This window comes from Triturus cristatus, chromosome 9, assembly GCF_964204655.1.
Source record: "Triturus cristatus chromosome 9, aTriCri1.1, whole genome shotgun sequence".
NCBI lineage: Eukaryota > Metazoa > Chordata > Amphibia > Caudata > Salamandridae > Triturus > Triturus cristatus.
Genome location: NC_140592.1, coordinates 1,161,907,126 through 1,161,921,927, shown reverse-complemented (window position 1 = coordinate 1,161,921,927; position 14,802 = coordinate 1,161,907,126). Strand labels below are relative to the sequence as shown.

Sequence of the window (14,802 nt, the reverse complement as noted above, 5' to 3'; positions counted from 1 at the left end):
CACTACTACTGCTGGAATTCAATCCTAGGCATGTTTAAATCTCTGGGAGGATTTTGGCCACTATCAGAGGAAATAATTAATCCTTATTCTACGTCTCACATTTCAGAATGAACCCATTTCTCCTGGTAATCAGAGGCTTAGGGACACAGTGTCTGATTGCTTTGATGTGACATACCAGGTCATCAAACAACAAGTGGCAGCCTGGATGCAAAAACTAAGCGATCTGACTTGTACTTGGTGGATTTGTTGAGTAGACCTTCGGATGCTACTATATATTCAATTGTAGAACCAATTTCTGGGGACCCAAATGTCAAAGCACCAGTATATGGATATATTCTATTAATTATGTTTAGATTGCTACTAATAAATAGTCTGTTAAGCGCATTTCTATATTCATTGTGGGCGAAATGAAAGATTGACTCCCCCTCGCCATAAGTTAGCCCACACACTGGGCTGGCTGAAATTTTGAAGTTGTTAGCATTAAAGTCCCCTGCTTATAAAATTTATATTTAGGGTGTGAAGCACAAAGATGATCTAACTTTTTGATCTAGATGATCAACCTCCTCTGTCATTTTACCATCAAATTGATATTTATAGTAGTCATTAGGATCCATTCCCAATCCATGCCAGTACCTTACGCCTCTGTTTGTAACAGGCTCATGAGGCAGGCTGCTCCAGACCCTGCAACTCATCAGTTCCTTGTATGAGTCAGAGGGTCAGACACTATCTTCTCTGTGCCAATCTCCTTTCCTTTGGTCCACACTGAGAAGACAACTGCTCTTCTCTGCTTCCTGAGCTGTCTTCACAGCCCCATCTCTGCTGATTCAATTGGCCAAGGTCACAGTGCGACAGCCCATTGTGTCACTCTTATTTTATGTCCATCAGCAGCAGACATCATTAGGTTGTATGGGAGAGCTTCTTCATGTGCATCGAGTTGTAGGTCAGGTTGAAAGGTATGCTGAGGTTTTACATGGAAAAATTGTTGAGTTTGGTCTTGGCTCGTATCAGATGTTTTAAAAGATTGATATAGAGGAAATGGGAAGCTTCTTAGAGCAACATCCTGTTGGCCTAGTGGAACTCTGTTGTTACTACTTCGTATTGTGATCTGTACTTTTGATCATCGTTTCAACATGACTTCTCAGTCAATTTCAGCACCTCCACCATTTTTACAAAATCCTGGGCAACCAATCACACCATGGGAAGACTGGAAAGAGGCTTTTGAAACTTACTTAGAAGCTATTGGTGGGGATGTTTACGTATCTAAAAGAAAACTAGCCATACTTAAACATTCCTTTGGTCAAGAAGGAAGGAATGTATTAAAAACTCTGCCAGAAGTTGATGAAATTAATATTCCACAAAATACCGATGAAAGTGGGGATAGTAGTGACATTGATGTTTATGAAATAGTGTTAAAAGAACTTGAAGAGAATTTTGGGGAAAAAAACAGTGTGGTTGTGGAAAGACACAAAATGTTTTCTCGAGCACAACTTCAGAGTGAATCCATTGAACAATATGTAGCTAAGTTACGGAAACTTGCATTTAATTGTAAGTTTAAAGATTTAAGAGATGAACTCATCAGAGACCAAATGATTAATAGAATGTATAATCTCAAGATTCAAGAAAAACTTCTTGGCATGAAGGATCCATCTTTAGAAAAGACTATTGCTATTGCCAAAAGAATGGAAAACACCTCCAGATATGTAAAAGAATTAAGTGGTAACTCCAACAAAGAAGTTCATGATGAATCTGTTCACAGCATCAATAATCCTAACAAGCAAAATAGTAAATCTTTTCATCCTAAATCTGATGAAAAAAAATCAGATCAATCACAACCTAAAACCAAACATTGTTTTAGATGTGGAAGTCCCCAACACACTGCTGATGCAAGTCATTGTGTTGCAGTCAGAAGCAGATGTTATAGGTGCAAGAAAATTGGACATTATTCTAGACTATGCAAGGGCACTCCTGATTTTCAAGTTGACAAGAAAACCATTAATTTGGTAAAAGAAGACTATTTCTCATGTGAAAGTGAAAACGATGATATAGAATTATTAATGATTGATTCTTCACAAATTTGCAATTGTGATGGACCCAAAGATAGTTATCGTCCTCCCAAATGTCTTGTAAAGATCAATGGTTCAGATGTTCATATGTGGACAGATTAATGTTCTCCATTTTCTATAATTGATAAATCCTCTTGGGAAAACGTAGGTACGTCTACAAAAGAACTTCAACCTACTGATGTCATACCAGAAGGTTATTGTGGCAAGAAATTTTCTGTTCTAGGTTATGTCCTAACCGAGATTTGTTTCTAAGACAGGAAAATGTTGGCCAAGCTTTACATAGTGGAAAAGGGAAAGTCACTTCTTGGATGGAAGGAACAACGTGCTTTAGACATCATATTAAATCCCAATCATCCTGATCAAGTTTTGAACATAGCTTCTTCTAACAACAAATGGGTCACCAAATTTCCTGATCTTTTCAAAAATACCCAAGGATGTTCCAAAAAATTCAAACACTGCATTGTTTTAAAGGACAATGTTGTGCCCAAAGTACACAAAGTAAGAAATGTACCACTGATTTTAGGACAGAAGTTAAAAGATGAGCTACAGAGACTATGCAATGATTGAGTGATTGAACCCATTGAGGCATCAGAATGGTTAAGTCCAGTGGTTTTAGCTAAAAAAAAACAACGGCAAGATCAGGATGTGCATTGATTTGAGAGACTTAAATGAATGTATATGGACCGATTGCCATCCTCTCCCCAGAATCAATGAAATGCTAGCCAGTGTGGAAGGTGGTGCATATTTTACCACACTAGACTTATCCTGTGCATACCATCAGGTTCTGCTACATGAGGGAAGCAGACATCTCACTTCTTTCATTACACCTGAGGGAGCATACCAATTTATCCGTATGCCATTTGCCTTGCTTCGGCATCTGCCGTTTTTCAAAGAGTGATGCAAAAAGTTTTGTCTGGTGTAGAGAATACTTTGGTATTTCAAGACAATGTATTAATTTGGGGGCATGATATTGCACAACATGACATCATTTTAGAATCTGTTTTGAGCAAATTAACTGATGTGGGGCTCACTATTGGTCTCGATAAATGAAAATCTGAAGTAGAATACTTAGGTCATACTTTAACCAAGGAGGGAGTCAAACCTAAGCTCAGTTTAATCGATGCCATAGAAAAAGCACCTTCTCTAACAGATAAAGACAAGCTAAGGACATTCCTCAGTCTTGTGGAGCATTACTCCAAATTTGTTAGTCATTTTCCTGATAAAATTCATGAAAAAAGGGACAACATTTGTATGGTCTGATGAGTGTCAAATAAAATGTTAAGGTATAAAAAAAGCTATAGCAAAAGCTATCTGTTTAAAACCATTCAATCCTGATGACACAACTATAATTTCGACTGATGCTAGCAACCATGGTCTAGGTGGTGTTTTGATTCAGGTACACGATGGTAAAGAGAGAGTTGTAGCATTTGCTTCTCGCACATTAAAGTGTGCAGAACATACTTATTCTGCAGTTGAAAAAGAGGCCCTCGCTTGCTGGTGAGGGGTTCAACACTTTCGCATATTTGTGTGGGGCATTAGATTTATATTACGAACAGACCATAAACCATTAATAGATTTATTTTCCACGAGTGGAGCATCTAAAGCCACTCCCAGAATAGCTAAATGGCTTTACCGTCTGCAAGAATATTCTTTTGATATCAAGTATGTGCCTGGTGTAAAAAATGTAAATGCTGACTGTTTGTCCAGATTACCTATTGAAAGCTCACGTCAATGATGATGATGAATGGATGATTGCGGATATCAATGATATGTGTAGTGCAATTTCTGAAAAGGAGTGCTTGTCTGCTGCTAATGACGACATCACCATAAAAAATCTCATTGAAGCTCTAACAAATAGTCAAGAGTGGAAATTACATCCAGAATCTTTGGGACCTTTCAAGCTTATATGGTCTGAAATTCCTATAGTGAACAATTTTGTAAGGAGGGGTTGTCGTCTTGTGGTTCCCCAAAGTTTAAGAGAAAGGTTATTAAAACTGATGCATGAGGGTCACTGTGGCATGTCAGCCATAAAGAGGCGCGTTAGGGAAGATTTCTGGTGGCCAGGTATGGACACTCAAATTGAAAGATTCGTACGTGATTGTATTGCTTGTGCAATTAGTGATAAATCACATACCACCCTAGAGACCACTATTGATCCAGTACCCTTACCCAAATCACCTTGGGAAAAACTGGCCATTGATATTTGTGGTCCTTTTGAAAATCTTGGCACAAATGATAGATTTGCCATTGTTTTGATTGATTTTTTTTCAAAATGGCCCGAGGTAACATTTGTAAAGGAGGTAAAATCTAGTGTTGTAAATGCTTTTTGTGAGGACATTTTTAGAAGGGAGGGTTGTCCTGCTGAAATTGTCTCGGACAACCGTTCTCAATTTATTTCTGTGGTATTTGATAATTTTTTAGCAGCATGGGGCATCAAACATACCAAAACTCCAGTATACCATCCAAGAGGAAATGGTTTAGTTGAGAGGTTCAACAGAGTGCTAGTGGACAACATACAACTTGCAGGTAAGAGTGGTTTGAATCATAAACAGGTGAAAGAGATGTTATGGTGTTATATAACCACTCCACATTCGATCACTAAAGAAACTCCTTTTAGTCTTCTTAAGACTGTGGCTGTGCCTGCCTGCCTGGATGGATAGAGTACGTAAAAGTGAGGCTAATCCTGATAAAATAAAAGCCCGTGTTAGAGTATCAGAACTCTTATGGTCAAAGACACAACACACGTATTCATAAACCTCGTAGATTCTTTGAAACGGGCATGTTAGTAAAAGTTTACATAGGTGACAGAACCAAAAAAGGTGCTTCTAAATGGTCATGTCCCAAGAAAATTGTGGGTGTTAAAGGTAACTGTGTAAAACTTGCAGATGGAAATTGGTGGAACACTAGAAAAGTATCCATATGCAATGCCACTGAACATAATGAATGGTTGAAAAGTCAATCTCCTACATTTAAATGCATTAGGAGTTCTAATCCCACCTCTAGTGTGAGAATGTCAGAAAGAAATCTTGTGGTTGATCCTGTCACTACTAGTCACTGTTCCCGCACCATTGTCAGACCAACATTTCTGGATGATTATAAATGTGATTGATATTGCTATTAATCTTTTGTACTGAAGGTATTCTTTTTGGTCGATCACGGAGAACAGTTACTATTTGTTTTTGTTAGATTGGATACATGTTTAGAGAAATAATATTTACGGTAAATTTTTATATATATCGAAGGGAGATATGTTACATCTTTCCTTATACTCTTGTCTTTTGGAATGCTTCTCACTCCTCGGCAACTGCATCTGCACCAGTTAGAGATTCTGGAATGTAAGCAGAGTAGTTACACCGGGAGCAGAGTGCAGACCATCAAGGGCCGTTCTCCTCAATAAATCATCTCTTCTTAATGACTCTGTAAGCCTAGTCATTGCAAAAGTTATATACAGGATTCTTGGAGAATGTGATTCTGAACACGGACATACATTGCAAATAATTCTGCATCTGCATTTCAATGATCTGGTCAAATTTTCTTGGTGTATAAGCCAATTGTGTGGTTTTTTTCAAATACTCTGTCAACAGTTTTAAAATCTGTACAGTCTTATGACAAGACATATCGTCTAAAATCCTTTGCCTCTTTTGGGTCTGCTTTTTTTGTTGTGTAGATTTGTTATGCTTTGATTTCTGTTATGTAGGGCACGAGGAAGAGGTGGAATACACGGTCATTGATCAGTTCCAGCAGAAGTTTGGTCATGCTGTGAGTACTGCTGTTTTACTTTGTGTAATTTGAATCATGGCTCTGGGTCTTACTGAGATGGTCTTATTTAGGAATGGTTTTGTTTCCTTCTGGTATTAGATTAGGCCTATTTCTCATGCTATGGCATATTGTACTGGAGTGTACTAAGAAGATTTTTTTGCATGGTTTCTTTTCTGTCTGGAGACAATTCACCCTGTGTCTTTTAGTTTCTTTTTTTATCACTTTACTGTTTGTATTAAATCCCCATTGGATGTCCGCTCCTGTAGACACAAAAAGTAGACTCCAGTCTCTGTATAAACCTGTGCCATGTTTCTTTCTAAACCTGTGCCATGTTCAGTCAAATCCCTAAGATATCGAAACTTTTCTGTGGTAAAAAAAGTTGTTGCTTTAGCTCTACTGGAAGGGGGTGTTTAAGTGATGTGCATGAAAGGAGAGAAAAAAGGCTTAGCACTTTGTGTAAGCCTTCTTTGCTCAAGACAGCTATGTGCCTTCTAAAATCCAGCCTACTTGTATTTTGGACTCCTTGTTACTGAGATTTCCTTCTCTATTTATTATCCTCATTTTGTTGTTTTTTCAGTTCAGGAGCGGTCTTATCTTAGGCCTTGTGAAATTCCACCAAATAATCAGAGGTCTGTCAACAGAACGCCTCGTCTTCTCTAGTACTTGTCCTCATGTCTCAACAAATCTTGCTGTGCTGCCTGGTAGCATGTTCTCATCAACAACTCTCTCTCCTTTATATGTTGCATTGACTATGGGTATATTTCTGTAGCCAGTGAAGAGAGCAGCTGTGAAATTTAAGAGTTTCTTGTGAAATTGGCCTCGACCCCTCCATTATGATTTTTTTCTCAAGGCAGTGGGAAGTTCTTTTCATTATGCAAAAGCATTTATGGTTGCACTCATCAAATTACTATTTTGCTCTCTTGATCATTTACCCCACTCTTGAGGCACATGAAGTTATGTTTCATTGCACATTTTCATAAAAGTCTACTCTTTGTCTCAAGTTGACTGTTGAGAAGTGAGATTGTGGCACTAATAACATTCATTAATCCACCACTCCCTTGGCTGAAGGGAACGCGTGCATGCAGGCTGGTAATTGCCATATTGGCTCTCGCTTCTGGGAAGGCGAGAGAAGAAACACTGGAGTTGGTTCAAAAGGTCTGGGCTTTTGTCACTGTATAATCAGTCTCCCTCTCTAAGGGCTTCATTGTAGCCTTAGAGCCCGATGTAGCAGGCTCTACTGGACATCAAGGGCCCGCTCAAGCATTAAAGGGCAGAGCCGTAGCGGCCCTAGAGAGTAGAATGTTCCAATTTGTAAAAACAAATGCCTCTCGGAGCCTGAGGGAATTTAAATTCCTTCGGGCTCCGAGAGGCTTTTGTTAACAGCAACAGCTGTGAAATGAAAACAAAAACATTGGAATGTTGCTCTCCGGGGCTTCTACCAGCCTTTACAAGCTCTGAGCACTCCATTGTCTTCAATGGAGCGCTAAACATTCCAACGTTCTAATATGTCTTCTATCAAATGTGATTTTGAAATAAAGCACGGAAAACATATATTAAGATATTGTACAAATATTCAAGCTTGTTGGTAATTACTCTGTAACAATGCACACATACCTGATGCTCCAATAACAGGGTAGTTGATAATTCTGGAGAGTTTCAGTGCAGAATACCAACAGACCTGGAGGTATAAACAGGTCAACTGTAATCAAGAGGAGCTCGTATAACCTAGCAGAAACGGGAAAAGAATCGGGAAGTGGACAGGGAAACACCACACACAGGAAAAGGGATGCTTACCGTAAACAAATCTTTTGACAGTGGAGAACCCCATAACGAAAAAGATTTGAGGCATTTTCTTCCATACAGCTGACTCTGCATATCCCAACCCAGAAGTGCTGACCATATTCTGCTGGTCTGCTACCCCTCTCCGACCCCCTCCTCCTCTGCATCCCCAGCCTCCTCCGGTCCAGTTTTCACCTTATCTTTACGCTCCATTATGGAATTTGTTTCCCTATTGTTTCCTGTTTTAGTCTAATCTTTTCTACCATCCTTAGTCTCAAGTTCCATTGCCTTTAGTAACGTAAGAGACAGAAGCTGTGAATGATGTAAGATAGTGTGTACTGATAGTGTGGTTTTTGCTCAATTGGTAATTTTCATTCTTGTTAGTTAGGGTTTTGAGTGTAACACATGCACAATTATTTGTTGTTTGCTATACTACCTCACTGAGCTGAATCCATGTACCAGTTCATAGAGTGGTATTTCACTGGTATAGTGACCCACAGAAGACTCAATGCTCATGATCTCACCCTTAATCAAAAAAATACAATTACAAATGTTATAAATCATATTACAGATGAGGTTACAAATCATATTACCCTTACCACTTTTGTGTTACTGAATTGAATTTCAGTTTTAGGTGGTGTCATTTATAGATACAAATATAGTGAAGCAATACGCTTTGCATTTGATGTGTGAGTTATTGTGTGCTTGGCTGGTTTACCAGTTATTGATTCTGATCCTGAACATTGAAATTCTGTGTTTTTTCAGTTTTAATTTGTAATCATACCTGCACTTTTAACTGTATTATTAGGTGTTATGACAAAGAGAGAAATACCTTAACTTTTTACCCGTTGCGTTTTTTATAAATTTTTGGTTATTTGGTAATATTCTAAATCCAAGAGTTCCCTGCACCCCTCCTGGCACAGACATGAATCCCCAGCTGAGCACGGCCATAGCTCCATGTCAGAGGGTATTAGCCGTAGGGCCTGGCCTCTGGGGTGGCCTTGCTACCAGCTCTCATTTTCGCCCAACTTCCACTGTGCAGGTCATCGGTCTTGGGCAGATGAGTTGGGCACAGGTCCTGGCCACTTTCATCCCTCCCACAATCTCTGCTGGGCTTTCCATTTGGCCATGGGCAGCAGGGTTGGGCATAGGGCCTGGCTAGACTCTCCCTTTATTTAAAAATGTGTTTCAGATCTGCAGATCATCTAATCGGGGGAGGAACTGCAAATCTACATTGGAGGGCTGCACTGGGATTGAATAATCCACTAGGTAAAACAATATCTATAAAATTTTAAACGGGGACAGGGGATCACTTGGGGACCCCCTCCAACATGGGCCTGGGGATCAGGGTGCTAACACTGCCCCCTTGTTTGCCCTTTCAAAGTTTTAAAGAACTCGCGGACCTGTCCTGTAGTGGCAGCCGCAACATTTTCTCTCACGTTGCAGCTAATAAAATGCTTTCAGATCTGCATATCCAAGTTTGGATCCATGGATCCAACATTGCATCTGGGAGAAAACGCTCCCTTGCCCAATTGGATTTGAGTATGTTTTTAAACTTTGGATTTGAGGATATCCGTGGATCCTTAACAGTCTGGATATCCATAAACATTTCTGAAGATGTAACCACTTCATGACCTTCTTGAGCCACTCTAACTAGTAGGCAGAGTTATACTACATCTAAAAAGGTACAACCTTTAGTAAAGTTCTAACTTTGTCAAATTTGATGTAATTTCATGAAGTTTTTTCTGTATCAAAGAGCAAAATCTCCTATCAGAAGAAAATTTGCTAATGACACTTTTGGTAACCCTCCTCTCTTTTTCTTGGTCTCCTTTCAAAACATTTCCTGTAGACACTAAGACAACTATAATTACAGAGGTTTAATCACTGTGTCTGTAACATATATATTATTCACTGGAGAAAAATCACAAAGGTTGCAGTGAAGTTATGGCTAGGTTTGCTTACAGCTTTATAATGTAGGTTTGAAAAATAATTCTGAAATTCACTAAAGAAACATTTCAAAAGTAGTTATGGTTACAAAACCTAGAAAGTACTGAAATTAGCCAGTTGCACTTTAAATGAAAAATAAAATATATCTGCAGTAAGCTCCTAGGTGCCGAATTCTTTCTTGAGAAAGGACTAAAAGCCCTGTGGCGACAGAGCAATGTTTTGTGGGCCGCTGGCTTTCTGGTGCCACACGGCTACTGCTGTGAATTTTGTGTGCATATAAGAGTATAAATATATATATAATTTGGTGCTGAGAATCAAAGTATTTTTACCATTTTGGTCTAATTGGCCCACGTGCAAACATAGGAGATATACATTTAAACTGGCACTCCAAGCAGTTGATAAAGGTTGCACAGACAGCTAAAATGTGTCCTGATATCAAGCTGTTTAATGCCTTGCCAATAAAATTCAAAGAAGTACCTGTGTCTCGAGTGCAGATTTCTTTGTGTAGTGTGGAGGAATATTGGATGGATATATATATATATATATTTTTTTTTTTTGTGGAATTTTAAATGACATTATGCAGATGCTGTGGTTTGTAGTCAAGGACATCTATAAATCCAGTCCGGGTTTTATGGAAAACGCAATGTAGCATGATGGGAACCTTTCTAAAATGAAATGAACTAGAGGGCATTAACACAAACAGCACAGGATGTGAATTGCTTTAAAAGTGGTTTAAAACTGAAGGATTTACACTGTTGCAGGTTGTGAAGAAATTGTGATTTTGCCGATTTTAGGAAGGGTCGTCAGCCCACCTGCTTGGTTTGACCCAATCATGATGAAATGTAGTGCATCTTCAATGTCGATGAATGTTCCTTTTAAAAGCGAGCACCAATATGGCGCACTTCAGGTTGATAAAGGCAGCTTGACTGCCGAAACGCATCCCTGCTATGTCCATGGGTCCGATGTAACTTGCACAATAAACGAGAGAACCCCCACGATGAAGAGTGCTGGTTCCTTAATTTAAAACGATTGGGGATTATTTTTTCATATATGTATATACATGTATATATATATATATATATATATATTCACTGAAAAAACCATAGGTTTCACACACGTTATAGTTAGGAATTAGCATTTAAAAAACCTTGCAAATTCACTTAAAAAACCATAGGTTTCACACATGTTATAGTTAGCTGGACATTTCACTCGTGAAAAACCATTAAAATTCCCCCGTTATAGTTATTGCAGGCAACTATAACTCACGCGACCGCAATCCTCTGCTGATGACGTCAGATATTACATCACTGTATTTAGACACTTATTTACCCATGTCTTCTTCCATTAATTTTTAGCTATACATATATTACAAATATATTTTTTTCAGAAAGACACATATGTCATCAGTGATGTAATATCTGACGTCATCAGCAGAGGATTGCGGTCGCGTGAGTTATAGTTGCCTGCACTAACTATAACGGGGGAATTTCAATGGTTTTTCACGAGTGAAATGTCCAGCTAACTATAACATGTGTGAAACCTATGGTTTTTTAAGTGAATTTGCAAGGTTTTTTAAATGCTAATTCCTAACTATAACGTGTGTGAAACCTATGGTTTTTTCAGTGAATTTGTACGGTTTTTTAAATGCTAAGTTATGTATTTATTTATTTATTTTTTTATTAAGGTTTTTCACCGTGCGCGTACCGTACGCGCACGGTGAGCTTCGCGCACCGCGCGCCCACGTTACGCAGTTCGCGGAATTTTTCCGTTTCTATCGTACGCGCACGCTACGCATACTGTGCGATTTTTCACAAAAAAATTTAAGGAAATTTTGGCCCTTGGGGGTCCTTCTGGGACCCCCTGACAAAGGCTAGGGGGTCAGGAACTGTCCACCCTGCCCCCTTTTCACGTTCTCCACCTCTGTTTTTCACCCCCTCAGACTGCGAGAGACAAAATGGCAGCCGACACTTCCTGGTTTCGACCGATTCGAATGTTTACTAAGATCTAACAACCAATCAGAATCGCGCACGGCAGCGTGCGCGTACGGTAAGTTTTACCGTACGCGCACGGAGCGCGCCTATAGATGTATATATGCTTTTAAATGCTATTTTCTCAGGAAATACTGAACAGATTTACACCAGACCTGCAAAAGGCACATCCCTGACCTGAGGACTACCTCTCTGCCAAATTTCAAGTAATTATGTTCAGCCGTTCGGGCTGTAGCTTGGACTAAAGGTCCTATGGAAAAATGCATGGGGAAAACGCGTTTTAGGACCCCCCCTTTTTCTCAGCCCCCGCTTGACGAATCCCCCCCGAGACTTTCAGGGAAGGAGCGGAGCGGAGCGCCCCACCTATTTTGAAAATTTCGCGAGGATTCGTCAATAGGCGCCAAAGTTATTCCAAATAAAATGTTGCGGATTTCCTATGGAAACACGATCCGAACTATAACTATCTACTGGCGACCGCCAGTATACATATATATATATATTTATTATCCATTTGAAAACAAACCACACTTGAGGCGCCGCAATCACCTTTTTATTGGCAGGGAAACAGCAACACCCTGCCAGTTTCAATGCATGACCAAACGTGTTTCGGACTCACATAGCCCTTGTTCACTGGAATCTTCATGGGGAAATAGCGGCAAAGTTCTTCCGCCGTACTAGCGGCGATTAATTGCAAGTTCCGCCCCAATGGGCGTGTCAACCGACAGCATTATGGTCCTTGGAGTTCTCGTGTCCATAGTGGCATGCCCTTGTGACCCTCACTTTGCTTAAGTCCTATACATGTCCTGATATCAAGTTGTGTAACGCCTTGCTAATAAAATTGAAAGAAGTACGTGCGTCTTGAGTGCAGATTTCTTCGTGTAGTGTGGAGGAATATTGTGTGTGTATATATATGTATGTATATATATATATATATATATTCACTGAAAAAACCATAGGTTTCACACATGTTATAGTTAGCGGAAATTTTACTGATAAAAAACCAGTGAAATTCCCCCGTTATAGTTAGTGTAGGCAACTATAACTCACGCGACCGCAATCCTCTGCTGATGCTAATACTGTATTTAGACACTTATTTGCCCATGTCTTCTTCCATACATTTTTAGCTATACATATATTTCAAATATTTTTTTTTCATAAAGACACATATGTCATCAGCAGAAGATTGCGGTCGCGTGAGTTATAGTTGCCTACACTAACTATAACGGGGGAATTTCACTGGTTTTTTATCAGTAAAATTTCCGCTAACTATAACATGTGTGAAACCTATGGTTTTTTCAGTGAATTTGCAAGGTTTTTTAAATGCTAATTCCTAACTATAACGTGTGTGAAACCTATGGTTTTTTCAGTGAATTTGTACGTTTTTTTAAATGCTAAGTTACTTTACGCCATTCGTGGCGTGCGCGCCCACTTAACGCAGTTCGTTCCGTGCGCGCACGGTGCGCTTCGCGCACCGTGCGCGCACAGTAAGCATGCGGTGCGCTTCGCGCACCACGCGCCCACTTTACGCAGTTAGTGCCGTGCACGCACGGTGGGCACGCGGTGCACTACGCGCACCGCGTGCCCACGTTACGCTAGATGGACCATGTACGCACGATGCGCTTCGCGCACCGTGCGCACATGGAGGACATATGATGCACTTCGTTTTGAAAGGTAATATTTTAATTTTTCGTAATTTTTATAAGTGGGGTGGAGAGAGTGTTGTTAATTTTTTCTTTTATTATTTTTGTTTAAAATATTGTGGTTTTTCATACCTCTAATAAGCCCTACACATTTGGTGGCCTGCCGCCACCAAAAGCACAGGGGGTGGGGTGAGTGTGGATAGTGTTTTTTTTTTACATTTTTTACCGTACGCGTACGGTAAGCGTAATCGGCGAAATTAGCGAAAAAATAAAAATTGCATTTTTGGCCTTGGGGGGTCTTTGGGGACTCCCTCAACATGGCTATGTGTGTGGGAGCTGTCTAAACAGCCCCTTTACATGTTTATTGGTTTTATTTAACAACCTAGCTCTCAGTGCGAGAGAGAAAATGGCGGCCGCCGCTTCCTGGTTTCGGCTGTTTGGAATGTTTACTAAGATCTAAGAGCCAATCAGAATCGCGCTCGCGCACGCCACCGTACGCGTACGGTAAGCTTACGGTAAGCGTACCGTAAGCTGGCTCAGATATATATATTGATTTAAAGGCTATTTTCTCAGAATCTACTGAACAGATTTACACCAAACCTACAAAAGGCACTTCCTTGACCTGAGGACTACCTCTCTGCCAAATTTCTAGTAATTCTGTTCAGCCGTTCGGGCTGTAGCCCTGTCTAAAGGTCCTATGGAAAAATGCATGGGAAAAACGCGTTTTGGGACCCCCCTTTTATCTCAGCCCCCGCTTGACGAATCCCCCCGAGACTTTCAGGGTAGGAGCGGAGCGTAACGCCCCACCTATTTTGAGAAATTCGCGAGGATTCGTCGACCGGTGCCAAAGTTATTCAAAATAGAATGTTGCGGATTTCCTATGGAAAAGGGGTCCTAACTATAACTACCTACTGGCGACCGCCAGTAGGTAATATATATATATATATATATATATATATATATATATATATATATATATATATATATATATATATATATACAATTTATCAGATAAGATAGATAGAACCTGTTGAGTCTGTCAAAGGCAGAACTTAAATCCATGGATGCAAAGTTTAGAGATCCTTTTTTTTTTTTGTAATGACTGCATGTTTGTTAAATTAAAATATGCTGATTATGACATTGTTCTGAGGTGCCAAGATCAGTATTGTGGGCAAGATAAAATATAGATTTTTGCCCACTGAGACAGCCTTGGCAATAATACTCTCCCGGTAAACGATCTAATCTATTATTGAGAAAGGGTGATCGCAGGGTCCCGTCTTCCTTCTTAAGAAAGCAAGGCAGACCTCCTGAAACTTTCACAGGCCCATGAGCTTTATGAAGCTGTCATATTGTGTGTGTAGTGGGGGGGAGGGGGGGGGGAGGGCAGGAATCACCCAGCCCTTCTCCCTAACTAGTCCTGCTCAATTTGTTCCCTTCCCTGGGTTTGGCACCTGCTTGTCTAGGGTGACATAGGCAAGGGTAAGCCCAGTGTTTTGTTGTTTTTGTGTGTGCTACAATCATGGTTTGGAGTGTAATCAGGTCAGGAGACAAGTCCTCCTCAACCATCCTGTCAGGAAAACCCACTCCCTTTACAACTAGTCCCTTTTCGGTGCCATGTCTGGAAGA

At 40.0% G+C, this 14,802-nt stretch overlaps 1 protein-coding gene across 7 annotated transcripts in view; it reads left to right on the top strand.

Moving 5' to 3' along the window:
* The window catches only part of EXD1 (exonuclease 3'-5' domain containing 1), a 972,955-nt gene that overhangs the window by 459,022 nt on the left and 499,131 nt on the right, over positions 1-14,802 (top strand). For all 7 annotated transcript variants that reach the window (XM_085627141.1, XM_085627146.1, XM_085627144.1 and 4 more), the window contains one exon: positions 5,761-5,822. In XM_085627141.1, the coding sequence (XP_085483267.1) occupies positions 5,761-5,822 (62 nt within the window). The remainder of the gene's footprint in view (positions 1-5,760; positions 5,823-14,802) is intronic.